The sequence below is a fragment of the Bombus terrestris genome, chromosome 10 (genome assembly GCF_910591885.1).
Source record: "Bombus terrestris chromosome 10, iyBomTerr1.2, whole genome shotgun sequence".
Lineage (NCBI taxonomy): Eukaryota > Metazoa > Arthropoda > Insecta > Hymenoptera > Apidae > Bombus > Bombus terrestris.
Window position 1 is genome coordinate 4,865,705 of NC_063278.1, and position 27,493 is coordinate 4,893,197.

A 27,493-nucleotide genomic window follows, 5' to 3' on the forward strand; every position below is an offset into this window, starting at 1 on the left:
GGATCTGCTAAAGGACTGATCAGTAAGATATCAGTGCACACGCTCGTTTCTTTCACCAAATGCAGGAGAAAGAAATGTGCGTATAGTTCGGTAGTAATTTGTGGAGCGTATTTTTGGCTGAATTTCTTCTATGTTCATTTACCATCTCCCTTTTCATTTCTGCCGTGAATCGTGGTCATGGATGGCCGTGATATCTTCACCACGGGTCACGCATGTCATATAAAACACAGAATATCAATTGACGCACGCTCGAGTTTGCACATTCTCGAGGACTTTTGTATAGGCTATCCTATACCTTCTTTGTAATTTTATAGGAAAATTTAGTTCCATTGGTTCCAATTAAAACCACTACTGTACTAAATCGATAATGTTGTATGCGATATGAAAATGATATGGGGGATTAGGTAACTTCCAAAACATGGTACGCGAAAAAGCATTGAATATCGTATTTATTCTATACCTCGTCGGTGGTGATATGACTTATATATGCACATGTGTTGACACACATATGTATGATGCACCTGTCCAATTTACACAGAGTATCTATTTCACGTAGGATTTGTGTTACACGAATAAAAATTATGTAAATAAAGTCAGTACAAAAGAAAAGACATTGAAAATAAAAACTAGTACATATAAGCTTTAGAAACACATATTTATTTCATATAGTTAAAAAAGAAAAAGAAAAAGAAAATAAAAAACAATGACGGTTTAGAAAACAAAAGTAAATTTTATTCAATGTCACTATCATTATTATAATTCAACCTTTTCTTTTTAATTGGCACAAACACATCACCTTCATCAGTTGAAATATTTAGAAGATCATCATTCTCATTGTTATTGTTAATTTTTTTGGATGACTTGTTCTCAGTCTTTTCTTTTACTAAGTTTTCATAAATTTGAGGCTCGTTGAATGTGTAGATCATTGTATATAATAGCACTTTCCAATTTTTTGCACAGACTAAGTAATAATAAATAAATAAATAAAATAATAAAATCTACGGCATAAGAAAGAGACTCGCATAAAAAAGTGCCGCGTAAATTGAGGGGCAGGTATATGTCAATATGTCATCATGTACTGTGACACACATGTGCGAAATGCTTCCTACATCTGTCGCCATGTTGATCTTTTTTGGCTTCACTTGGCAAACGCTTTCCTCTAGTGAATATCCAAGCCTGTATATATGATCGCGGGTTTAACAGTGACGATATCATTGTATCTAATAAAATTGAACAATGTTATAAATATTTGTTTGCTATGTAATTATATGTAACTATACAACAACTGTACTGTATGTAACTATACAAGTGAATTTTCTTTAATAATTTAATACCGAACGATTACATCTATCATTTACAGTAATGCAATTTGTATTTTCGCTCTCATCTAGATAAAATTTGTAAATTGGACATAGGTGCATGGAATACCAACCTTAAAGTACGAAACATATAGTGTGATGTGTGTTTGCATTTTGTTGTAATGGTTGTCAAATTTCTTGTATATGCTAAATTAAGAAATAAAAGATATTATCAAGAAATAACACCTCAAAAGGTTAACAAAGCTACTTTAAAATTACAGTCGAGACCATTAAATATTGTTGTTATTAATATTTAATAAAATTTAAGTTAGAAAGACATACAGAGGAGATTAACAATACAGCATGACATTACCTGGGATTGGAGTCTTTGGTACAGGAAGTATTGTTAGAGTAATTATTCCCTTTCTAAGAGAGAAAGGCTTTAGAATTGAAGCTATATGGGGACGTACACTGGCAGAAGTGTCAGAAGTTGCAACAGATCTTGAAATACCATTTCATACTAGTCGAATTGATGATGTACTCCTCAGGAAGGATGTTGATTTGATTTTTATTATGTGCTCTCCTAGCTTACATGCACAAATTGCGGTAAAAGCATTAGGGATAGGAAAACATGTTGTGTGTGATAAACCTGCAGGTTTAAGTCAAAGCGAATCATTAAAAATGGTGCGAGCTGCACAATATTATCCTTCTTTAATAAGTATTGTTAATCATAGTTTAAGATTTTTACCAGCATTTGTTCACATGAAGAAAGCTTTAGAAGAAGGATATTTAAATGGTCCTGTAAATGTAATAGAAGTTAGAGTACATATGGGCAGTTTATTACACAATGGTTAGAGTACTATATTTTGTATATCAAATTATTAAAATATTTGTCAAATACAGTTTTCTTTCTTATTATAGGATACGATTGGTTGTGTGATGATACAATGGGAGGAGGAATTTTAGCCTTAGTTGGAAGTCATGTAATCGATCTAATTTTTCATTTAATTGGTCAACGTGCTTCAAGAGTACATGCTGTAGTCCGGACTTTCACGCAAACTACAAAACATATAAATGGAATTAGACATGTTACATCACCAGATTTCTGCAGTTTCCAAATGGAATTAAGTGGTGGCACATTGGTAACAGCAACATTGAGTAATCATTTACAAGGGCAGCTTTCTCAAGAAGTATTAATATGTGGAGGTGGTAATCATCTTCTTGCACGTGGTGGAGATTTGCATGGTTGTCGTAATGGACAAGAAGAAATATTATATCATGATACAGATGATTTACAAGATATATCATTTCCCATTGCTGACTCTATTCCAAGACCATATATCAAAGGATTAAGAAAAATGATCACTGCACTAAGAGAAGCTTTCCAATCTGTTGAAGATAAAAAGGGTTGGATAAAAGAACCAGTATTTTCTGCATCATCTTTTGAAGATGGTTTATATGTACAAGCAGTTATTGATGCATTAAGACAGAGTAATAAACGAAGAGAATGGGTAAAAGTTAATATTTTAACAGAAGAACCAGACCCAAATCCTCTATTAAGTGCAGCTGTTAGAGCTACAGCTATATCAATATAAAGTGGACATTATCTAAAAATTCTAAAATTAAGTGAAGACTTTTGACACTCAAAAAATCATAAGTTTACTCATGAGTTAACTTATAACTTTATATATGTATAGTATTACTATTTACTACAAGGCAGCTCGAAAAATAATGTAAACCAAATTATTGGACTATAAATTTTAATTAAACATCTTATTTAGTACAAAATTTCAAAATATATTTTATAGTGTAAATATATGCATGACTATGTACAGTATATTTTGAAAATGTTATAGTATTGTTTGTACTTCAGTAGAGATATCTAACTTATGAATAATATTTATTAAGAACTATATGTAAATCATAACAATATTTATTTATATATTAACGAAAATATTTATATTTGCATAATTAAGCAATATAGAGAAATAAATTTTATTGTAAATAACAGTTTCTCATTTTTAGTAATTTGTTGTATTTTTTCATTGCTTATTTTATATTTTATACAATGTGATACATTATAAATGATTAAATTATAAATATATGTAATTTGTAATACAATTATGACTTTTACAAATTTCAACCATTACCTTCTATATATTTATAATATTTACAATATAATTTATATCACAATATAATTTATATGCAAATTATATGTATGCATATGCAAGATAAAAGCGCAGATCGCTCAAAATCGTCGGTCACACAATTATGTATTAACAAATGCAATTTTTAGATAATTTTGAATTAGTTCATTCTACATACGATCGTATAGATGTAAAATAGTTATATATACATATATTTATTTGTAGATTTAATACGAAGAAGTAACTAAATAATTCTATTTATTATTTCTATTACTCAATAGAATATAAATTTAATCACTCACTAAATTCAGCTTGTTTTTTTTTTTAATAGTATACGCTTAATTTTGTAAGTAATTAAATGTAAAATTATGCACGTGTATATGCTAATTATATGCTAATTCTAATAATAACTTTAAGCTTCGTATATATTTCAAATCTCTTCGAATGTAAATTTAATTTATGTATATAAAAACGAATCTTTCATAGACCCATTATTTAATTTCTTTTAATTGCATATACGTACATTTATTATTTATATTTCATAAATTATTGTGACTAAAAAAAAAAAATATATATGTATATTAGCAATAAATATACATATATACAACATATGCTGTTAGCAAAGAGTAGGGATTATCCTATTCTTTGCTATTAATATAATGACAGTTTAATAACATTAATGGAATACATATATATATATGTTTGTGTAAACTCATTTAAAAATTTCATCACATAGAATCAAAAATAAAATTAATATACTTATTTGTAAATTTTTAATTTTAAAATTGGAGCAATTTCCTAAGTAATATATGAAAATTAATCAATTAATTTTATTTCCTCTAATTATAATTACATCAATTTCTTATTTTTTAATTAAAATTACAATTTATAATTGCTATAAAATTTATAAGTGTATTTAATGTAAATATATTTTCTATTTTTATAAGCCATATGTATATTTTCACATATTATTTGATTCACGTATTGTGCAAGTAAAACGTGTAATTGATAACCTCATTTAATGAATGGAACATATTTTTATTTAATTCAAAATACAATAACTCCACAAGTCAAACAGAGACTTAAAGGTAAATAACAACTTTTTAAAATAATACAATTAGTATTTATATAAAGAATAAATTGTTTTCTACGTTTTCATAAATTATTATAAAATATATGTGTTTATCTGATCTTATCCGTTGTAAAGGCAATTATTTACGTGTATAAATACGTTGATATTTTAAAATAATGTGTTTATAGAAATAGATTTAAAACTTAATAATATAAAAATGTTGTGAATCTTATAATAATTTAGTCGAATAGTTTATTTGATGTTACTATTTTTATATTTACTCAACTGATTTTCTCGGATAACGATAGTAATATTTTAGTTTACTGGAATTTTGTATTGTGAAAAAATTATCTCTGTAAAGCATCGTATTATTATGTTTATTCATGCCTTATATAAAAAATCAAAATGTTTATATTCTTACTATACATATAGCATAGCTGAAAAACATATGCTATTATAAATAATTATGATAGTAGAAATATATATAGCAAAATACTTATACATTTTAATAGTTGTCATTAGTAGTTAGTTGTATTCGATATTTGGATATATTGATACTTTATTTATATTGCTCTATATTTTTGGAGTATATAAGATAAAGATTGAAACAAATAGGGTAATTGGAAATTCTTTATAGGGCATCATAATATTGGGAGATTATGTATAGTCATATAAATGATTAAACATCAGTATTTAGCTACATTAGTCAAACAATACAGTTGGATACAATATTGTTTTTATACTAAAATGTCTTCTTTGCTGGTTCCTCTGGAATCAGTACGAGGAATGAAATGTTTGGACCGTACTGCATTTACAACTACTGTGGAATTACCATTTTTGAAAACTCGTGGTGTAGCACTATCAAAAATAATACCTATTGTAAAAAAATATCTCTTTAAAGTAAGAAACTTTAAACCAGTTCAAAGTGCAGATAATGAAACTATTATATATTTGGATCCCAAGTTAATAAAAACAATTGAAGAGTTTGTAGAAAGTGAAAAGAATCAGTTATTAGGAATGTATGAACAGTTTGGAACAACAAAAATAACTTTAAAATATGATAACTGGCAATCTTATCAGATATTAAGGAGTATTTTACCTGAGGAAATTGAGGTTCCAACTTCATATAGCGTAGTTGGCCATATTTTGCATTTAAATCTGCGTGATGCACATCTACCATATAAAGCTCTTATTGGCCAAGTTTATCTTGATATGGTTCCAAATGTTCGAACTGTTTTGAACAAAATAGATATCATTGATACAACTTTTAGAAATTTTACTATGGAAATTCTTGCAGGCGATAAAAATACTATTACAACAGTAAAAGAGAATGGCCATACATATGAATTAGATTTTTCTAAGGTTTATTGGAATCCTCGATTAAGTACAGAACATCAAAATATAGTTAAATATATGAAACCTAATGATGTTCTATATGATGTATTTGCTGGAGTTGGACCATTTGCTATTCCCGCTGCTCGTAAAGGAATTAAAGTATTTGCGAATGATTTAAATCCAGAATCATATAAATGGCTACAGAAAAATATTATCATTAATAAAGTTAAAAAAAATATACAATCTTTTAATATAGATGGTAGAGATTTTTTAAAAACCATTTTTAAGGCTGATATTTTAAACAGGCGAGCTACTAATAAAGTTGGTATGGAACATATAGTAATGAATTTACCAGCACTTGCTGTTGAATTCTTGGATGTATTTTTTGATTCATTTAGTGAAAATGAGATTAAGCAAATGTGTTGTTGGCCACCAACTGTTCACTTATATTGTTTTATAAAAACAAATAAAGGAGAAGATGCTTGTAAACTGGGACAATTGTTGGTAGAACAGAAACTTGGTTGTAAATTGAGTCCTGATTCTTTAATTGATTTACATTTTGTCAGAAATGTATCTTTAAATAAAGATATGATACGTGTATCATTTTTATTAACTGAAAATATATTAAAAGGCGAGGCGCCAGCAATGAAGAAATTAAAGATGGAAAATAATTTTGATGTACTTGCAAGTGATAATATTACAGAGAATAATGGGAAAGAACAAAGGATTCCAAAAAAAGCAAACGAAGAAAAATGTGTTTAAAGTAGCAACAGTTCGTGGTAATAGGCTGAAGGTGAAAGCACAAAAAGTGTTAACTAATTTAAAAAAGGTAAGTGAATTCTTAGAAAAAATATAAACCATAATATATTTAAATATTGATAATAAACTACATATATATATATATATATATATATATATAGATGTACTTTATGGACAAATATATGTATATAATAATATATAGTTTATTATATGAGTTTTCTTCATTTTAATAGTTGGATTTGAAAAAAAATGAAGCAAGTAAAGGAAATAAGGATAAAGCAGCACAAATTGATAAACAACTTGAAGAATTACGTAAGGAAGTATATCAGTCCAAACCAAAAATAAAAGTAACTAATGCAAAGCAAGGAGGAAGAAAGAAAATGCAGAATGCAGCACCAATACAAACAGATGCAACAACTTCCTTGGTGGAGAAAATGCAAATTTGATAAACATACAACTTAGTTAAACATACATATTTAGAACATTCATGTAATATAATGTACTTCATTAATAAAACTGCTCAATAATATTTGTTTGTTTTATACATTGTAGCAAAATTATTGTACATAATATATAATGTAAGATTTTATTGAATAATTTTGTATCAAATAAAAATAATTGAAAATATAAACATAGTAGTCTAATAGCTTATTTCTTATCACCCAATTTTTATCTTACTTATCTAAGCACAAATATGTGAAGGAGTATTATAGCATACTGAAATTTTGTTTATTTAATGATAATTTAATTTTTGTCGTAATACTAAAAGAAGAATTTTTAAAATCTAGTCAATATTCTTCATAGTTACTTATGTGAATGTATTTTAATGTGCACAGGAAACTATTCATGATGGAGAGTGTCTGTACTGCTGGTTTGATTGTAATAGGAGATGAAATTCTACGTGGCCAAATTATAGATACAAATACATCATATCTGGCAAAAAGATTACGTGCTTGTGGTATTAAACTTCAAAAAATAACAGTGATTCCTGATGTTGTGTGTATTACTTTACTAGAATCTTTGTATTAAATTTTAGCTACAGTTATTTAGTTAGTTAATTATTTATTATATTTAATTGTCACTTTAAAAATGTTAAAGCATTATAGTTCAATATATTTTGTTTATTTTATTTTCAACTATAATAAAATTAGAAAAGTAATGAATTTTCATTTTATATTTTTTCTATTAAAATATTGTATGTATATTAGTAATAAGATATTAAAATATAAATAATAATTTAATTAGTAATAATAAATTTTTGTAAATATGTGTCGCGTACATATATCTATATTTTTATTAAAATCTAAATTCTCACTACGTGTAATGTAGCCTTTTGTCTTAGGTAGATGAAATTGCGAAGACCGTACTTGAAGCTTCAAAAGAATATTCTGTTGTATTTACATCTGGTGGTGTTGGACCTACACATGATGACGTAACATACGAAGCAGTAGCCAAAGGTTTAGGATTGAAATTTGAACAAAATAGGGAATTAGTTGATATTTGTTTAAATCTGTTTCCTAACAATAATGATAAAGAAACTCAACGCCTTACTATTGTACCAACACCCTGTGAGCTTATTCATATTTATTCACCAAGTGAGTAAATTATGTCTAACATAAAAAAATTCTTATGTTATCATCCAAAACAGTAATTAATAAAAAATAATATTTTTATATCATTGCAAATATAAAAAAATTATATTGTTCATACGTTAATATACTTACATTGTGCTGATTTGTACTATGGTTTATGTATTATGCTTGCATTATGCTTTATTTATATATAAATAAAATAACAGAATGTGATTAATAAAATTAATTATATAAAATCATTTTCAGAAAAATATGCTATCATAAAAGCAAAGAATGTATACATGCTGCCAGGTTCTCCAATATATTTTGAGGTAGCTGTTGATGTAATCCTTCCTCAATTAAAAGGAGATACTCCTTTACACTTTGAAGAAATAGATATTAATTTAAACGAATTATCGATAGTAAGAATTTTGGATGAACATGCAGAATATTGGAAAGATAAAGTTAATATTGGTAGTTATCCGCAAAGAACACCTGAATGTTTTACAAGAATTACATTAGAGGGGAGAAAAGAGGATGTTCTGGAAGCAAAAGGAAAACTTTTGTACTCGTTACCAATACAAAAAATTAGAAATTTAAAAAATGGATTTAGTTATTATCATGCAAAAACTGTACTTGAAGATACTGAAAATGAAGTACATATAAAGTATGCTGTGGATATTTTAGAACAGTGTTATAAGACGTGAGTATTATAGACTAAGTACTTAATAATGTGATGTACATTGAAAAAAAGTGTCTATAAGTAAAAGTAAATTTAACATATTTTTATCTCATACATATAAATTTTTAAGGTATAAGCCAGAAGAAGTTTTTGTAAGCTTTAATGGAGGGAAGGATTGCACAGTAGTTTTACACCTAGCTGCCTGTGTTGCAAAATTACAAAATATCTCGTCATTATTATGTTTATATGTAACAGCAGAACCATTTCCAGAAGTAAGTTTAAATTAGAAATTACTAAATATGATCCTAACTTATTTAAGAATAAGATCATATTATTGAAAATAAAGATCTAGATTTCCACAAGATTCAAATTAGATTCTAATTCAGTCACAAATAGAAGCAAAAGATATTAAATTCTTTTATCCTACAAGCCGTCGCTTTCGAGAAAATCGAGTATGGAATTTCGTTAAATACGCAATTTTCTCAAAAACGAAGCCTTGTATATCTTATTATTTCTTTTAAAATTATATAGGTTCCTGAAAAATGATTTTGTAATCATAAATCTAAATATTTTAAATAGCACAATTATATATTTTTATATATCTTTAGTATACATATATATTTTGCAATAATCTAAAACATGTTTAAATATTTTAAGGTGGATTCGTTTGTAGAAAGAGCGGCTCAATACTACGGTTTAGAGTTAATAAAGAAGAAATGTCCTTTGCGAGATGCATTATGTTCATTATTAAATGAAAAAACAAATCTAAAAGCTAGCCTTATGGGAATGAGGAAAGGTGATCCTGGCACACAAAATCTAGAGGTCTTTAAGCCAACTGACTCAACCTGGCCAAATCTAATTCGCGTAAATCCGATCTTGAAGTGGTCGTATGATCAAGTGTGGAAATTTTTGTTGAAACACAATGTACCTTATTGTCCATTATATGACGAAGGATATACGAGTTTAGGTACAAAATCAACAACAGTACCGAATCCACGATTAAAAGATCCTGATAATCCATCATCGTATCTTCCAGCATATACTTTAACTGACGAGTCTGCAGAAAGACAAGGCAGAGTATAGCTATAAAACACGTACAAAAGCATACACAATTTTACAGTATTTTGTAAACTTTATGCAGCTTGAAAGATTATTGTAACTTATTTTAAAAAGACAAACTATATTTATATCTCGTATAATACAAAGTATTTTAATCTATTAGGACTTTCTATTAAATGATTTTAATGTTTTTAATTGTGATCTTTTAATTGCGACACAGCACAATATTTGTATGAAAGTATTAACATGAATAAATATGTAATTAAATTAATTTAAGATCACTTAACTATAATCATTATATGCTTGATAAAAATGTATTACTACATACACGTATAAATTTAGAGAATAAAGTGGTTTTAGGTTTAAAGGAATAAATTTTAAATTACGAAGAACTGATCTTATTATTTCTAATTAAATCTCCTCCCTAAATCAAGAAAAAGAAATTCATCTTCTTAGGTTTTCGTTTACTCGTTTAAATGGGATAGTAAATTATGGGACACTATAAAATAAGGAAAACATTTTTTGATATACTAAATCCCTTATTAAGATAATATAACACCAACAAGTGTGCTAAAAGACCGATGAAAGTCATCTCAAGCCATCTGAAATAATAAAGAGATTACCAAAGAGCGTGTACGAGAGTGATACGAAACGGAGGAGACAGTAAGCTCATAATTCGCTAAAAAAAGGGGCGGGGGGAAAGGCGCGATACAAAACGAATAACGCGTTAAGTTCAAAGGAGCATCCACCTATGATAAAATCGAAATTTCGATTGACGATTAGTACGACTAACTTCTATGACGTCGACACACATTCCTGCTGACCCAGAGCAACTAGGGGATAATCCCCGGCTGATCCTCATACGAAGCCAGCAAAGCCAACGGGTTAAGGTTTCGTCGATTCGAGGGGGTAGAAGAAATGGTATAAAACTGCTGCCTGATCAGCGGTATCAAGGAGAGGGGCTGGCAGACGGAGTGACCAACATGTCCAACGACACTATTCATTGGGAGGCAAGATACCTACCAGCAGGACCACCACGTTTGCTGGGATGGAATGTTCCTGCCGAAGAATTAGTCCATATACCGGAACATTGGCTGGTCCATCCCGAGCCGAACCCCTCCCTTCATTATCTATTAGCCCTCTTGTATATCCTTTTTACTTTCCTTGCTTTACTTGGCAATGGCTTGGTAATATGGATATTTTGCGCGTAAGTTATTTTCTTTGTCAATAAGACTCATCGCCTCATCATTATTGTTCTTTTATCATATAACATTTCTTGCCATCGTTACGGTAAAAATATCTAATTATCTAAATATCTAATTATAAAAGTCTTATAATATCGCACATGTATTTCGTAAGTAGATCACGGATTTTTATGCAATTTCATATTTTTATTAACGATAATTAGAGAATTGATATCTATTTATTTCTCTCGTCAAGCTTTATAACAGGTACTCCACCTTTTGCATATTATGTTCATTTTGTACATTTCTGTATCCTCAAATATCTCATAAACGGATAAAAATCCGTAGTTTATTTAAAAGTGTCGCGGTTGGAAATAAGTCAATGTTACGTTAGAAGAGTATGAAAGGTGTCAAGCCAAAGGGAAATTTCAAGGGTCGAAGATAAAAGAAGTTACGAAAATCATTCTTATCATTTGACCATTGTTTCCCAGAGTTTCATGTTTTTAGCAACATTACGCTGAACGTAAATGATACATAGTTTTGTAAGCTTGCAAATAGTTCTTCGTCTCTCTTGAAAAGCTTGTTCGAGCTGTGTCGCTGTTGAAATACACGCGCGATATTATTTATATCACTGTAATTCGTGAAAGTGCGTAAATTAAATCGAGTCTCGTTTTTTTCAAGTGCCAAATCATTAAGGACGCCTTCGAATATGTTCGTTGTGAATCTAGCGATTTGCGATTTCTTTATGATGATCAAGACGCCTATCTTCATATACAATTCTTTTAACACCGGTTTTGCTCTGGGACATTTAGGATGTCAAATATTCGCGGTCATCGGTTCCCTAAGTGGAATTGGGGCCGCGATAACGAATGCAGCTATAGCATACGACAGATATAGGTATGATTCTTCATTTACTTTTAGACCAACAAAATTTGACTGATAAACTTGCTAATGTACGTTAGTTCTATACTGTATACAACTTCATAAGAGAACAAAGAAGTTAGTTAGACGTTAACTAAGTTAACTAGACTTTGGACGCTTCTAAAACGTTTCATATAAAAGAAAACAAGGAAACTTAGGTGGTGAATTGTTTTGTCTACTAAACGCTATAACGAACATTATACTTTGATTATTTTATAAACTTTGGCATATTACGTGCGTTTGTTTCTGTTACATAAATTATATATATTTATTTCATTTAGCGATTAGCTTTTAGGATACCCATGACACTAAGAGGAAATATTACAATCTATAAAATTACAATAGAACCTGCAGCAAATGAGAGCCAAGAATAAAAAAAGTTATTAAGGTTTTACAGTAATTGCATAGAAAAGTAATTATTTACAGCCTTGATCAACGTATGTTTTATAAATTACCGTACGCTATATGACTCTCTGCACCAACCCATAACTGCATAAAAATCTACACTCCGATTATTTCATACGTTCGTACCAGAATAATCTGTATTTTCACGACGATCTTATTTTCCATCTCCACCGTTGAACTTTAATTTCCCAGTATTTGACACAAATTAGTTAGGTAGAAAATGTTACACGTTTGAAAAGAACGATTTCGAGCGCCCTTCCATTCTATTCTGAAATAAATAAATAAAAAAATTTCTTTCTAGTACAATTGCAAGACCGTTGGATGGCAAGCTATCTCGTGGACAAGTGATTTTGTTTATCGTCCTAATTTGGACGTACACCATACCATGGGCGTTGATGCCTGTAATGGGAGTATGGGGACGTTTTGTACCGGAAGGCTTTCTTACCAGTTGCAGTTTCGACTATTTGACCGACACTAATGAAATACGAACATTTGTTGCTGTCATATTTACTTTCTCCTACTGCATTCCAATGATGCTTATAATTTACTACTATTCTCAGATTGTTAGCCACGTCGTAAATCACGAGAAAGCGCTTCGAGAACAGGCAAAGAAGATGAACGTGGACAGTTTACGGAGTAACGCGAACACAAATTCTCAAAGCGCTGAGATACGTATAGCAAAGGTATTTAAATAAAGCCATTACTTTGTTTCTCTTTTATCAACACATTAACTGCCACGTGAATTTTTGTGTATTATGGCCTGAGAGTTTACGTTATATTTTTCAATTTTTCCAAGATATTATTATCGTATTTGCACGGTTTTTACTCACAGCGTTATCTAAATTATTCACGTGGTGGACAATTTTCTAGTCCGTGAAGTCTATCTTGCTTTAATTATTTTAAAAACTTTAGTTACGTGGGTGACACCGATGACCATCGTGGCAGTCAACGTCGAACGATATCACCACAATGTTTATACTCTCTGTCAATTTCTTTTGTTAGGTAGAACATTTTTTAAATAACTTTCTTCGATGCTTTTAACAATTTTAGTTCAGTTCTTTTAACAATTTCGTTGTGACTAGTATTAATCGAACAATGGTTGCTGTAAAGTTCTATCAAAATAGTTAAATGTTATATGACCATATTACGTAATTGGTTTATAATATAATCGATAGATTCGATGCGACGTGAAACGTAGAAAAAGGAAAAGAGGATTATATTATCACGCGAGGTTTGGCTGTATGAATGAAAAATAACAGGTAGTGGAGAATATAAGCGAACTCCTATTCTATGAATTCTGATTAATTTAATCTGTTTGTCCTCTGGCAAGCTCAGGGGAATTTTATCGTATCCATCCGAAAAAATTCTGCGAACAAAATTTCTTCTTTCGTTACTTAAATAGCTCAAACATGCATATGTATGTAATTTTATATATATATATATTTTTTTTATTTATTAGAATATTTACAATCAATTCTCGTTGAGAACTTTCAGTAACTTAATTTGGCGTGATACAATGACATGGATTATAATAGTTTTATATTGTTGGTTCTAGTAGAAACTAAGGATTTAATCTAGAGGGTATTTTCCTTTTAGTCTGCGGATCTGGTCCAGTAGTTGGGCGACTAATGGGTTGTGGTGGTTGTTGACTCTTGTGTTATATCTGCTTCTGGACTTGTGTATTTCATCTTTGACTGTAGGCTAATTTTATATATGACGAAAGAAACAATAGAGAAAAGCGAAGACAAGAAAGAAGAAAGGGGATTAGGAAGAGCAAAGATGGTTTTGTTTCATCGATTTTACAAATCAATAGCGATCATTCTATTATATACCAATGATTGATATTGATCATATTTAAGAACAAATTCAGAGGAGAAATCTTCGTGTTTGAACTATAGTCAATTATTTTATAAATATACAATCGCATATGTTTGTTTAGCTGTGTTATAGACGTTAGAGGGTCGTAACTATATACTATTTTAATTTTGTACTAACTATACTCGCTTAATGTTTAATGTAATCGGTTAATTCATGTGTTTATCCGAAGGCTGCCATTACGATTTGCTTTCTATTCGTCCTCTCATGGACTCCGTATGGCGTGATGGCAATGATCGGTGCGTTTGGCAATAAAGCACTGTTAACACCTGGTGTCACGATGATACCTGCGTGCACATGTAAAGGTGTTGCTTGTTTGGATCCATACGTATACGCTATAAGCCATCCGAGATACAGGTAAACTTTTTTAAGAAACTACGAAGATAAATATTTCAGATCTAGATATTAACTATAATATAAATTATAATTCATCTATGTTATAATTCTTTTTATACAATTTAAATAAAAGAATAATTTCAGTAACTCTTTTAGCAAATCATAGCTTTCGTATATCTTTCTGTTTGCAAATTCTTTTCGTTTTCTAATCTTCCCTCGGTCATTTATTATATTATATTACGTCTCGATGTTAGCTGCACGTACAGGAAAGAATCTCTGAAATGTACGAACAGGATGAAATAAAATATATTCGTTACTGTTTGAACAGATTGGAACTGCAAAAACGATTACCGTGGCTGGAGCTACAAGAGAAGCCGATATCCGACTCGCAAAGCACCACAACCGAGACGGTAAATCCAGCACCGGCCTCGAGTTAAGCTTCCATCGAAACGTCTCTTCTTCGAGAACAAAAGATAGCAATGTATTCGGCCCTTGCTCGATACTTTGTTCCCACCCTGTTGAACATACGCGGTTCTTGTATAGCGAAAGCAATAAAGTAATTTCCTTGCATAAGCAATAATCGCCCTCGATGTAATTTACATATACATAATGTACATACATATTATATTATATACAAATACATGCATATATATGTATATATATATATTTCTTTTTTCGCAAAAGAAAATGAAAAAAAAAATATAAACTCAGATGGTTTAAAAATGAACAATAAGACTAATAAATAAATTGAAGTAAGGATAGGTATTACGGATTTCTTCTTACGATCAGAATTTTCATGCTGGTGTTGGTATATGATTAATAAAAAAGATACTCCTAAGTAAGGAACAAAAACTGGCAAATTACAACTTTATTTATTTTGTTACATACTACTCGTCTTATAGCTACGCGACTCTAGGCCTTAGAGATTCGAAAATAAAAGAATGTACGTGACCGATCGACTAAATCCGATTAACTTTGCGCTCGTCGATGTTTAGGTCGATATCATGATAAAGAATTTTTCATATAACTGCATTGTATAATTGAGAATTGACTGTTATGTGCTGTACAATTGGTATCGTTAGCTGTTTCATGGATCGAATAAACAGACACCTTAATCTGTCGATATTGTGGCTTGAGGCGTAGACGAAAAATTGTTTATCGATTCAGGAAATGTTTGAAATTTCGGTATTACCCTCTTGTAAATATATATTAATCGAACCTTTATAATTCCTCGATTATTCGATAAAAAAGTGGATAAAAAGTTATCCTGCATTGTTTACGTTTTACAATATCTTATATCAATTTGCGAAAGCGTTACGCCTCGTTCGTCAGACTTATTCCATTAAATTAAGCCTTAATACGATGTATTAGAAATTTCGAAACGTGAAACGTAAAGTGAAAAACGGAGAAAAGAAAAATGTCTTTTTCTTGCCGTACTGCTCTCGTATATCGCTCAAGATCTACGCAACTGTGCAGCCGTTTCAAGTCTCTTTCATACTATTTCTTTTTTTCTTTTTCTCTTTTTTGTAATCTGGTCAACTTGTCTCGTTGCCACGCGTGTCTATGGTGTGGCCTTCCCTTTTGTACTATGTCGATGCTAATTCTTCTAAGATATAATTACAACAATAAATAATAAATCCACGTTCTGTACACCTTTCCTAGGAACTTTCTACTTCCAGCTATGTTAATTCACAGAAGACATTGATTTACTCAGAAACTCCAAGCGATTACAAGCTATCGAGATCCAACTTCGAATAACAAGTACATAAAACAAAGTTTGTTTGTAATTCTTAGAAAAAACGAGAAAACCCTTAAAGTCGGATACGATGATCATCTCTCTCTCTCTCTCTCTTATAAATAAATATATCGCGGTAACAATGTGGAACGGTAAATGTATTACGTATTACACGTACGACGATCATCGCGTAATACAAGTTATTATCGCTAAAGATCACGGTTCGAATAGCTTACGTTATTTCTTAACGAAGACGAAAGTTTCACGTGAAAAAATGTGAAATCAGATGGATCTATTCGGATGATTTGAAATGCTCCTTTCATGAGAAGCATCTTCATATACGTATTCGAAAACAATTACAAATATATTAAAAAATAGTCGAGGCGTGAACTTCGGACCATCGGCATAACAAAGATCCCCAAATAGACGCGTCTATGGGGAATATTAACCATTCTTTCCTCTTTTCCTTTTCCCCCTCGTTAACTTGCAACTGTACAATTACTTTGTTTCCCTACATCTACGATAACAATGAATAGAAATGCCATTATAGAGATATGTATTTTTACTGACGGCTCGTCTAAAAATCTAAGAGAGGACGTCTTTCTTTCTTTGACCAAATTACAGTGAGATTCGAACGGGAGGTTTCTTACTTGTCTCGCTTCTCCCGATTAAAATTAAAGGAAGCATAAACGAAAAGATAAAAGAAAATAAAGATCGGAACGATCGCTAATTATAGCGAAACAGTGGCGTCCGAATTTTTCTTTTTTTTTTTTTTCGAGGGGAGAACGCGGCGTCTTTGTTACTTTGACTAAATTACAGCGAGATTCGAACGGAAGATCTTTTGCTTATTTCGCTTCTCCCTGTTAGAACGAAAGGCAACGAAAATGAGAACGATCACCGTTGGTAGGAAAAAAAGGGGCGATCGAACTTTTTGAGCACGCGTCCTAATTACACTCGTAAATAATGCGCGTTGCAATGTTACATGATGTTCTTCATTTTTCGGCGAAGACAATCGATTTAAAATTTCTTTTCGTCGCGTTCGATGACGATGGTGTAAAAGTTTCTTGGAATACTTTGATTGTTACCGCGGCTAGATATCGGTACCTGGATATAACACAGACGATACTTGCGCTCTGGCTATTCTCTACATGAGCATGTTAACACGTTTCATCATTTTTATTTCTTTTTTCATTTTTGATTTAACATCTATAACATACGCGAAAAGTACACTTTTTCTTCAACTCTTAAAAACGACCGAACTGAACTCATGGTCGTGCACGTAAGCGCTTCTGGTTTCATTACGATATTTGCGTTATATAAAGTATATACTTATATATATATATGTGTGTGTATGAGTGTGTATGTGTGTGTGTGTGTGTGTGTGTTTTACGTGGAAAACGTGGTCAGGTAGATACAACTCTTTGGAAGTGAAGTTCCGTGTCATTTAAACGAGAATGAACATAGGAAAACTTCGGTTGAACCTCGATGCAAGTGGATTTATTTTTAAATGTATCGCAGGATGTTCCAGTAACTTCGGGTTACATGTTATCTTCTGATTATACTATTACTCGAAACTGTACGTTCTCTAAACGAGTATTTTTCTTTTTCAATTTCATCGAATAAGGAGGTCTTGGTGTATAATCTAAGCAGTAGAGACGAGAACTCAAGGGAGAAGTAGGTAGAAAGCAGGATTAAAATTGATGGTTTACTGCATAAATATCGTTTGTTCATTTTTAGCGTATTCGAGAAAACCAAATTTAAAATAAAAAATTTAAATATAAATTTAAATTTAAAATTTAAATTTAAATATAAAATTTAAATTTAAAATAAAATGACAGGGTTGCATCTTGAAAATATCTCTACATACACTAAATACAATAAAGAAAGTATTATTTTTGGATATACAGTATTTACACAGCGAGCCATCCAAGTTTTAAATACAGCAGTGAGCAAATTTTCATCACTTGTTCAAGTTTGTATGCTAACAATATTTTTAATAATAATGCATGTTTCAAAAACTACAAAGAGTTGAGCTTTCTCCGATAATTTCATTCATATCAGACGTGAAATTCGTTATAAGATACACATAAAGTTGAGTTTAATATTAACTCAAGCTCAACAATTTCATACTGCACTGTCTTACAAAGGAACAAAGTTCTTTTTATTATTATATCGATAAATAGTTAGGCTCAGAAGTTAATAGAAATTATTTTAGATGTTACTTTGGATGCCGAAGAAAATAATATTACAATTGGTATACAATAACTTCTTTACTTAAACTAGCATTATTCTTTGTGACTTTTAAAGTACTTGTTATTATTAAGTATCATATTTCAAGTAAAACATGTTCTTTCAAGTAAAACATGGTGGTTCTACTTCAAAATTTGTACCCTTTCCTCTACATAATAGATTAGAAGTCTCATATATCACAATCTACAAGGGTCAACGTCGTGAAATTTAAAAATAAACTCACATCCGTATCCACAATAATTCTCTAAAAAAAAAAAAAAAAATACCACACGCTAAAATTAATAGAACACCCTGCAGATATTTTTAACTAATATACATACAAATATACACATACATACACGTGAATTGATTTATGTAAACTACTATCACAAAGTACTTAAAATACAAATAACAATAACATTCTCTTTAAAAAGATATGGTAAGGAAACTTTCAAGAATCGATTCAATAGAAAAGAAACGCGAAAATCGGAACTTTAAAAAGGGCAGTTATTAACGAGTTTTCCGACGATCTACGTTTCCACGTTTTTCCTACTATATCGTGTTTTGATTTCAACGAGGCATGTATCACATCGTGTATCTAATGCCTCCTATATATTACAACGATATATTATTATCTAATTGTACATAAGACACTCAGCAGATGAACGAACACTCGTGTCATTTCGAACAACACTGAGAGACTTTAGCGGAGTTTAGTCGAGAACGACTCGTTTCTCAAAAAAAAAAAAAAAAGAAACAGAAAAAAAAGGACGACGAATCTCCCGACTATCATTATTTGTAGTTCGGTTGCGTGTTTTCTCATTGCTATATGTCATCGAATGCATATACTGTTCGCGCGACACGCAAAGCTGCCCTAATTTAGCCATATTAGGCGAAAGGAGGAAACAACAGGGTCGTGTGACTATGTAGATTACATGTCTCATTAAATTCTCGTTTTTCTTCAGCGAACAGGGAAAAGCATATGGCCTAAAGATTTCTTATTTGCTATCGTTATTACTATTACCGTTATTATTACTATTATCATTAGAATTATCATCATTGTTTTTGTATCTCTTGTTTCAATCGTATCCTTTAATAAGCTTTGATTAACATCTTCTCCCTCGCTTCTTTTTTTTAATTCTATGCAAACTGACATCTTATCCTCTTCGATATTTTATTTTTATTTTTATCATATTTCCCGTTTTATTTTTGTCATTTGAATATCATCCTCGGCGCAATTATATTTCTTCACGCGTATATATATATATACTTTTTGAAATTGTGTATTCTCTCCCCCTCATTCCTTCTTTTTTTCTTTCTTTTTTCTCGAAAATATGTATTTCTTCGTGTTATACATTATCTACGTTAGTCTCTATTTTTCATATTATCGAACGTATATCACTCTCTTAAGATTATTACGCGTTTTCCCTAGACGTATTTATACGACAGGCCAAGTCGACGTCGTCGTCGTATTCGAAACGCAGATGCACGACCGTGCGAATGTTATTACAGAGGTTAATGGCGTTACTAAAAGAGAAACACTGATGTGATCGCAGAGTGATTCAGTTTCGTATCTACATATGTATACGCGACACAGAACGGAGGATGCTACACAAAGGAGAATTACGCTACGACGAGAAACGATGTTCTTGAGGAAGACAATTCGTGTCGGTGCCTTTGCAACTATGACTGGCCGTTTTGGCCTTTCGTTTTTCCTCTATGCTTAATTTCTTCGTTTTATGCGACCGTAATGAGCATATTAACATCGTCTGGCTGTCCTTCGACGGCTCCTCTATCCTCGTTTTCGATTTCTTTCGCTCCTCTTTGTTCTTATTCTCTGTCATTGCCTCGTCCTGCGTGCACTTCTCTTCTGAAAATTTGTTAAATGAAAATTATTACGATTAAGGAGACAAAGACTTCGACAAGCATTGTAGAATTTCTTTCGATTTTCTTGGAAGCTTAGAATAGGAAAAAGAAGTATTAGGCGTGGACATAAATGACTCGGAATTATTTATAAACAATTAATTGCAGTGGCTCACGAAAGTATTCAATTATACTTGTCGACACCTTCTATGAACATATTACGTGTGTTACATGAAACATTTTGCAATTTCATCAGCATTATATCGTCCTACTATCATCATGATTATATCGGTAAAATTTTAAACAATTCTGAGAATGTATATTTGAGTTACGAGATATCCAGTACAAAGGCACGTTATACAGGGTGGTTGGTAACTGGTGGTACAAGCGGAAAGGGGGTGATTCTACGCGAAAAAAGAAGTCGAAAATATAGAATAAAAATTTTTCATTTGAGGCTTTGTTTTCGAGAAAAACGACTTTGAATTTTCGGTGGGTACGCGCGCACTTTATTGTAACCTTTCATATTTTAAAACAATCGAATACGTTAGAAAGTGTTCATAGAAATTTAATTAGAAGAGCAGAAGTATGTGTTCGGCAGAGTGGGCAACATTTTCAGCAATTTTTGTAATAATAAACTTTATGATTACTTCATATTATTTCATTATGTATTTTTCCGTTACGGCAAAAACAAACTTAAACTGCGATAATATCCATCGAGACAACGATCTACAGTGAGATCCGTTATAACGAAACGTGATAAAGTGCACGCGTACCGAGCGAAAATTCAAAGTCGATTTTCTCGAAAACAAAGCCTCAAACGAAAAACTTTTATTCTACATTTTCGATTTCTTTTTTCGCGTAGAATCACCCCCTTTCTGCTTGTACCACCAGTTACCAATCACCCTGCATATTTTGTGATATTAAATATTATACATAATCATACTTGGAAAATATTTATAGATAGGCAATCATCTATGATATTAATAAGTCTCGTTGTCAGTATTCAGTGGGATCATCTTTAATACTTATTACGAGCTTGAGGTGATTGTTCACACTGTATATTAACTTTTCACTAGATATATAGCCAATAAATATTTTACAATTTCTACATACACAGCCATATTTTCTATTATGCGAACATTATCGAAACAATAATAATTCATGATATCAAGATTTCAATATATATATTCTAACGTCATTCTATATCTAACGTCACGCGATATCTTATCGTTATGTCAATCGAGGATCAGCTTATGTCAGTTAATAATCGTGGAGGAGCGTGATATGCGGGAAACATCATATGCGAAAAGTATTTACAATTCCGAGAACGCAATAATTGCTGATGGAGCGATCTAAAAATCTAATGACTCGCAATCAGTTAATTGCAATTTCCAATAGAATATAGTGGAATGTAATTATCTAATATCGTTTGCTAGAGTTCATAGCTTTTTGTATTATTAGAATAATGTTTATTGATTTCAAAGCAAAGTAAAAGCTATATTTGGTAATTACGTAGAATGGAAATTAGTATTTGTCAGTAGATCGATCGATTTAAAGATGATGGAACCTTATAAACAGGCAGTTGATCTTTATGTATTTATAGGCATATAATTTAAATATACAAAGACGGATAGAATAATATTAAAAGATGTAACAAAATATTCAAAGTATTACGATACTGGTTATAAAATATTTAAAGAACAAAACAAATCTACGTTTAACTTCCATTTCTTTATCTGCATTCGTGAAAATATGAATTTGCATGAACATCCGCAGTCTACTTACAAGCAACGAGTTTAATTAGTTGCATATCATATTAATAGAGCAAAGACAGTTGCCATTAACGAGAAGTTACTTTTTTTCTGGATATATATTAAACGTTAGCAATATTCTTGCGAATATTTAACAGCCAGAGCGTAGGGCGTTAAAGCCACTTGGCAGGCACAGAATATTCGGGATATCCGGAGTTATTGATTAAATAGGAAGAGGAGCAGTCACTTTTGGAACTTTCTATAGGGTGGACGTGTGGAAACTGTTGTCTTAATGGTTCGATTGCGATTTCTTATGGAAATATTTAAATCTTGGAAAATATGACTACGAAAAAAGAAAGTTTATTATTATTATTAAATATCGTATATGTATTGCTTTGAATCAAATTCGATATTGAAGCAACACTAAAACCAGAGAAACAAGTTTATTTCTTAAAGCATTTGCTCGCATTGTTAAAAGTAAGAGAGATATCGGTTTTCAACAGAAATCGAGTTACCGAGGCAGCCTGTGCGTTAAACACTGCTGTTACTTTAAGCGTAATTCACGTGGAAACAAATTTAGTTTGAGTTTTATCTCTCTGGTACATACGTACATCTCTTTGGTGCACGTATATTAATATTTCATTTTTCATTCCATTATTACACGTACATTTTTAAGTGCATTCTATATCCCTGTGAAGAAGATAGCAGATTCCATTAAAGAAAATTCGATTCGAAAATTTAGAGACCCACGGAGTCTATAAAAAGCTCGTTTCACGGCTTCGATGCGCTCTTCTGAATAAAATATACCTTTTTCGAGACATTCCGTTGCAGCTTTAAAAACCACTATTCTTTTAACCTGTTAGCTACAATGACTTTTGTTATAACAGTCTCCGTTAATAGAACGAGTTATAAATATTTTCGTATCCGATTTTCAGTTACAAGAAATCGTATGGGAACGAGACAACCGATTTGTCAATCGACATACCGATCTTTAAATATCACTGTTTCATTTGATCACCGTTTTGTTAGTTTAGAGCAACCCTTTATTACAATCAGAAAATCTTATATTAATCATGAAATTCTTTCGGATGTTAATATTTTATATAATCTTTTAAATTCTTTAAAATAATCAAGTTAAATAATTCATAATATCTTACGCTCTACGTATTTATATGTTAACTTTGCCCTCACCTATTAGATTTGAAAAATCAATCTAACAGCGTCATAGCATTCTACTATGCGTGATTATAGCAACAATAGAAATTGAAATGTAATTCAGACAGAATTATAAAGTTACGAAATTTTGCTCGTTATCATTGTTTAAATATTAGAATGTAAATTAAAAAATTTGATGATCCAAAGTTAAAAAAGAACATACGATAGATAAAAGTTACACAACTTTTAGACGAGAAGGCGACCAACGAGCCACCCTGTACTTTTATTCATTGCTTGAAATAACGAAGATCTTTCAGCCGAAGAGGACGCTCTGTACACTCCGTTGAAAATAATCAAGTGTCCGGGATTTACGCTATCTCTGAGGGCTAGTGTAAAACTGGTGGTAGATAATCTCTTGTAATTGATCTGCTATTAGCTTGGCTGAATGGCGAGCTAGTGGCTAGAAAAAGGCAAACAAGTACCTTCGAGGACCTCGTCGAATATCGATCTGCTCATCTTGGAAATACAGTTCCTTTCTTCGCTTTGATCCACTTCGTTCTCCCTCTCGACGTTATTGTTCGTGCGGAAGATCGACTCGAGAACCTGTCTGGAAAGCAACGGCGAGCCAGGCTGTTTCAATTTCGTTCCATTCACATTGGCGAAAACGTCGCATGTGCTCGTCTCATTGTCGCACATGCTTATGGTGGACGCGTTATCGGTGATAAGCTTCTCGGTGTCCGAGTCACCGGCGTTGCTGTAGTAATTATTGCTGCTCTCGGACTTCTTGAGTATCGACTTGGAGACCCGGTGCCTGTCTATGAAAGGCACGCCCTCGCTGTCTATCGAATCAGCGGACAGGGAAAGCTTGCTGTCGGTGTTCGTTCCTGAAATTTGCCTTCGATGACCTGCATATACAGTGCTTCCAAGTATTGCGCTGACCCAGAATATAAAGGAAATCAATAGAAGGGTGAATCGACAGGTAGACGCGACTCGAATAATCTTTAAAAGCCAGCGAACGTGAAACGGGCGTGATACGATACGTTCGATACACCCTCGTTTACAAGTGTTGCGATAGTTGTGCGAACTTCGATGGATTCGAGAATCATTAGGAAATTATCTTAAATTTAGCAATTGAAAATATATCTAAATTATGGTATACGTTCGAAGAACGACAAGGACAAATTTTCTCGACACGGAATCACAGAATTCGTGGAATAGAATTATTCACGATAGCATTTAGATAAGAATAAGAAGTAAGTTCATACCACTTACCTGTGTAATGCCTGGGTCCAATGGCAGAGCCGAATAAATGATGATGTATGATTCTCGTAGCCGAGGCCAGGCTGCTGTTGGTCGTGGTAAATGGCTTGCCTCCTCGTAGTCCTCCATAGTAATTGTTCTCCATGGTTTCCTCTTTCGTGATGCTACGAGCCACAATGCTTTCCTGGTCGCTGATAAATTGCGCGCGTGGTCTTACGCTCTGCAATCAGCCGCGCCGGGTAACTAATATGCGACATTACTAGGCAACTAACTTCTTCGTTAGTAACACACATACATATAATACACAAATCTCGACCTTTCCATCAGTCAACTATACGTTGAAGATTATCAACGATGAACAACCAATGAAATTCTACGATGATTAAAAAAAAGAAAAAAAAAAAAGAAGATACGTGCACCTATGTGAGAAGTAATTGTACGTAAGTTCTTCCTCGACATTGAATCGAGGAATCGAGAAGCGACTGGGCGAAACCTGGACGGTGACAAATTTCCATTCTCGTATGTGGAAACTTGATGATTTAGGGAGTCAATATATCAGAAACATCACACGGTTAAGCAAAAACTTCGATGTTACAAACGTTATGGTTTAACGTTTTCAGTCCATTGGAAGTATATCCATTAATTATTCCAATTATATCCATTGGAATGATAATATTGCTAACGGTATCACAAAGTAAAAATCCTTTTCCCTTTCGCACGTCTTTTTTCTTTTTGTCTTTTCTTTTCTTTTCTTTTTTCTTTCTTTCTATCCCACACTTGTCATCGTCTCTTTGTCGCTTTGGACGACTCATCCCAAATTATTGCGAGGTGAAAGACCGGTATATAGTACGTGCGCTATGTGCAAGATTACCTAACTGCAAATTACAAAAGTCAACGACGCTGTCGTACGCTATACTCTTGAGCTTCAATGTACTGAAAACTGCGAACACGAGTCGTCTCTCGTTTTTAATGCGAGTTCGTCTACTCCTTACAGACAACTCCGATAGATACCATTTCGACATTTCGAATGGTTATTCGTGGCAGTTAATTAACGCATAATAAGAACGACACGTGTAATAAATCCGTTAATAGACTCGAGTGCAAGAGGTGCGTTAATGAATGCAGTTAATCGAGACAGGGTGAGAAGGCAAGCAGGTTAATCGTCGGATGAAGGGGATTTTTAGCGATTCGTGTGACAAAATAATACCGGGAATGTTTCCTCGACTGAAAGTGTACGGCAAGTCGGTTACGCTGCAACTGTGGCCTTTTGTAATCGAGATAAATCACGCCTCTGGGTAATCTGCCAGGCCAAACGATAATCTCTCTTTTTCTCACTCTCTTTCTCTCTCTCTCTCTCCCTCCCTTTCTCTCTCTCTCTCTTTCTTTCTTTCTTTCTTTCTTTCTTTCTCTGTGTCGTCTGTCTTTTCTTTCGGCACGGCTATTACGTGCAGTATCGTGTGTATTTGTGCAGACCCTTCTCAGACAAGCACCAGGGCACATTCGGTAATGTACGATCGCCCTCGGCTAGTCGTTCAACTGTGCTCCGTTTGCGATCTTGACGGTTCGTGAAACTGAAAAAAGCAGTGATGATACGCTGTCAGAGCTCGTGCAATAATAATCGCAGCCTTTTAATTATCGCGGTTAGTGCAGGGGCGAGGAACGTTTCGAAACGTGGTGGCGGACTTTTACGGTTTCGACTAACGACAAATGGGGAGAGACGTAACGATCAACGATGGGACCAAGTCTAACACGTACATACAGTACCATGCACGAGTATCTGGCATTGTAGCTTCCAAGTTATTGCAAATATGTAACATTTATGCTTGGTCGAATCCTCGTTTGTGATCTTATCTTAGTCAGTGGATATCGATAGAAACAATAGTCGATATTAATTAGTATAAATAAAAAAGCTTCTAGGAGAACACCTAAGTTAAGTGACTTTAAGTGTATCTGTTCAACGTTGAGATGTTGGAATGATTGGAATAATAATAAAATTTCAGCTATTCATTTCAGATGAATATGAAACTTTTGATTGACGCGGGCGTATTCCTCGTTTCAGTTTCAATTTGGCTGAACATTCGATCCGAGTCACGGCAAGAGGCAGGACAGTAATCAATAGTAGAGAAACGTTCTTCTATGATAATATTGAGAATATACTTAAAATATTAACGTTTTCATTGGATTGCATCAAGTGTCCAGATACTTATGCACAGTAGCGTAAACACAGTCGGAGATAAAAATAAGTGGATGGGCGATGGAAGTAAATATTACCGCGTCAGATAGCTAAATAGGTATGCATGGTAGTGTACATACATATTTATAATCCGAATGAAATCCAGTAATCGGTTTATAGGATTGGAACACTACTCGTAATTAGAATGCAGATTTTTACACTTGCGTAGAAAATTTGAAAGCGCAAAATTGCACGAGATGCACGATTACACGAAGAAGTATAACAGATTCTACAATATTTGATGGATGAATCAATTTCTTATCGAGATTCTACTGCGACGTTTAATTAGGTTTTAAAAGAATACGAATTTGCATAAAAATCCACAATCTACTCGTAAGGTGTACTTGCTAAGTGCATTCGATCTTCTCAAGTTGGTCTCGAACGTCGGAACAAGTACTCGTAAGTTTCGAAAATTTACTTGTGGCTTCGATATTTAAACGAATCGAATCCTCCTACGAGCAGCGATCGAATCGCGAGATCGAATTATTATTTTTATTATCTTTCGAATTAAACGTTGAAGTAGATTTATAAAGTCGAAGAATTTCTTATGAATTTTGAGAGAGAATCTCCGGCAAAATGCTCGTAAAGTTTCCAACTTGTTCGACCAATGTTCGATTCTACTT

The 27,493-nt window shown here is 32.2% G+C and overlaps 6 protein-coding genes across 13 annotated transcripts in view; 5 read left to right on the top strand and 1 right to left on the bottom strand.

Moving 5' to 3' along the window:
• The first annotated feature begins 806 nt into the window (after positions 1–806).
• LOC100646916 (glucose-fructose oxidoreductase domain-containing protein 1) lies at positions 807–3,086 on the top strand. 3 transcript variants are annotated; one of them, XM_020864935.2, is made up of 3 exons: positions 807–1,552; positions 1,627–2,148; positions 2,220–3,086. In XM_020864935.2, the coding sequence occupies exons 2-3, from the start codon at positions 1,662–1,664 to the stop codon at positions 2,891–2,893; spliced, it is 1,161 nt and encodes a 386-aa protein (XP_020720594.1). In that variant the 5' UTR covers positions 807–1,552; positions 1,627–1,661; the 3' UTR covers positions 2,894–3,086. The 3 variants fall into 3 exon arrangements, with proteins under 3 accessions (XP_020720594.1, XP_020720595.1, XP_003398359.1); XM_020864936.2 differs by having other exon boundaries at positions 1,631–2,148; XM_003398311.4 differs by having other exon boundaries at positions 807–2,148.
• Positions 3,087–4,403: 1,317 nt separating this feature from the next.
• On the top strand, positions 4,404–10,315 carry LOC100650624 (FAD synthase). Its single transcript, XM_048409167.1, has 6 exons — positions 4,404–4,533; positions 7,448–7,607; positions 7,954–8,206; positions 8,450–8,885; positions 8,995–9,136; positions 9,522–10,315. The coding sequence occupies exons 2-6, from the start codon at positions 7,458–7,460 to the stop codon at positions 9,945–9,947; spliced, it is 1,407 nt and encodes a 468-aa protein (XP_048265124.1). The 5' UTR covers positions 4,404–4,533; positions 7,448–7,457; the 3' UTR covers positions 9,948–10,315.
• LOC125385763 (tRNA (guanine(37)-N1)-methyltransferase-like) lies at positions 5,242–5,946 on the top strand. Its single transcript, XM_048409170.1, has 2 exons — positions 5,242–5,741; positions 5,815–5,946. The coding sequence occupies exons 1-2, from the start codon at positions 5,265–5,267 to the stop codon at positions 5,839–5,841; spliced, it is 504 nt and encodes a 167-aa protein (XP_048265127.1). The 5' UTR covers positions 5,242–5,264; the 3' UTR covers positions 5,842–5,946.
• On the top strand, positions 5,931–7,057 carry LOC105666789 (tRNA (guanine(37)-N1)-methyltransferase). The gene is made up of 3 exons (XM_048409448.1): positions 5,931–6,540; positions 6,620–6,681; positions 6,845–7,057. The coding sequence occupies exons 1-3, from the start codon at positions 5,931–5,933 to the stop codon at positions 7,055–7,057; spliced, it is 885 nt and encodes a 294-aa protein (XP_048265405.1).
• Positions 10,316–10,705: 390 nt separating the features above from the next.
• LOC100650507 (opsin, ultraviolet-sensitive) lies at positions 10,706–15,302 on the top strand. The gene is made up of 5 exons (XM_048409169.1): positions 10,706–11,130; positions 11,789–12,004; positions 12,735–13,116; positions 14,481–14,665; positions 14,973–15,302. Exons 1-5 carry the CDS (start codon positions 10,721–10,723, stop codon positions 15,079–15,081), a joined length of 1,302 nt encoding a protein of 433 aa, XP_048265126.1. The 5' UTR covers positions 10,706–10,720; the 3' UTR covers positions 15,082–15,302.
• A 181-nt stretch (positions 15,303–15,483) lies between these two features.
• The window catches only part of LOC100646670 (potassium voltage-gated channel protein Shab), a 70,576-nt gene continuing 58,566 nt past the window's right edge, over positions 15,484–27,493 (bottom strand). For 3 of the 6 annotated variants that reach the window (XM_048409165.1, XM_048409163.1, XM_048409161.1), the window contains 3 exons: positions 24,650–24,857; positions 23,860–24,282; positions 15,484–20,478 (listed from right to left, as the gene is read on the bottom strand). In XM_048409165.1, coding sequence (XP_048265122.1) covers positions 20,237–20,478; positions 23,860–24,282; positions 24,650–24,857 — 873 coding nt within the window. In that variant the 3' untranslated portion in view covers positions 15,484–20,236. Of the gene's footprint in view, positions 20,479–23,859; positions 24,283–24,649; positions 24,858–25,976; positions 26,209–27,493 lie in introns of those variants that run through there. The other 3 variants (XM_048409162.1, XM_048409164.1, XM_048409166.1) reach the window with 2 other exon arrangements.

Coding starts and splice junctions, on each gene's coding strand:
- LOC105666789 (XM_048409448.1), top strand. CDS start 5,931: ATGAAACCTAATGATGTTCTATATGATGTATTTGCTGGAGTTGGACCA. Junction 6,541..6,619: donor TAATTTTGATGTACTTGCAA/GTGATAATATTA, acceptor TGTTTAAAGTAG/CAACAGTTCGTGGTAATAGG. Junction 6,682..6,844: donor TGTTAACTAATTTAAAAAAG/GTAAGTGAATTC, acceptor TCATTTTAATAG/TTGGATTTGAAAAAAAATGA.
- LOC100646916 (XM_003398311.4), top strand. CDS start 1,662: ATGACATTACCTGGGATTGGAGTCTTTGGTACAGGAAGTATTGTTAGA. Junction 2,149..2,219: donor GGGCAGTTTATTACACAATG/GTTAGAGTACTA, acceptor TTCTTATTATAG/GATACGATTGGTTGTGTGAT.
- LOC125385763 (XM_048409170.1), top strand. CDS start 5,265: ATGTCTTCTTTGCTGGTTCCTCTGGAATCAGTACGAGGAATGAAATGT. Junction 5,742..5,814: donor ATCTTGATATGGTTCCAAAT/GTTCGAACTGTT, acceptor AAATTCTTGCAG/GCGATAAAAATACTATTACA.
- LOC100650624 (XM_048409167.1), top strand. CDS start 7,458: ATGATGGAGAGTGTCTGTACTGCTGGTTTGATTGTAATAGGAGATGAA. Junction 8,207..8,449: donor TATTCATATTTATTCACCAA/GTGAGTAAATTA, acceptor AATCATTTTCAG/AAAAATATGCTATCATAAAA. Junction 9,137..9,521: donor CAGCAGAACCATTTCCAGAA/GTAAGTTTAAAT, acceptor AAATATTTTAAG/GTGGATTCGTTTGTAGAAAG.
- LOC100650507 (XM_048409169.1), top strand. CDS start 10,721: ATGACGTCGACACACATTCCTGCTGACCCAGAGCAACTAGGGGATAAT. Junction 12,005..12,734: donor ATAGCATACGACAGATATAG/GTATGATTCTTC, acceptor ATTTCTTTCTAG/TACAATTGCAAGACCGTTGG. Junction 14,666..14,972: donor ATAAGCCATCCGAGATACAG/GTAAACTTTTTT, acceptor CTGTTTGAACAG/ATTGGAACTGCAAAAACGAT.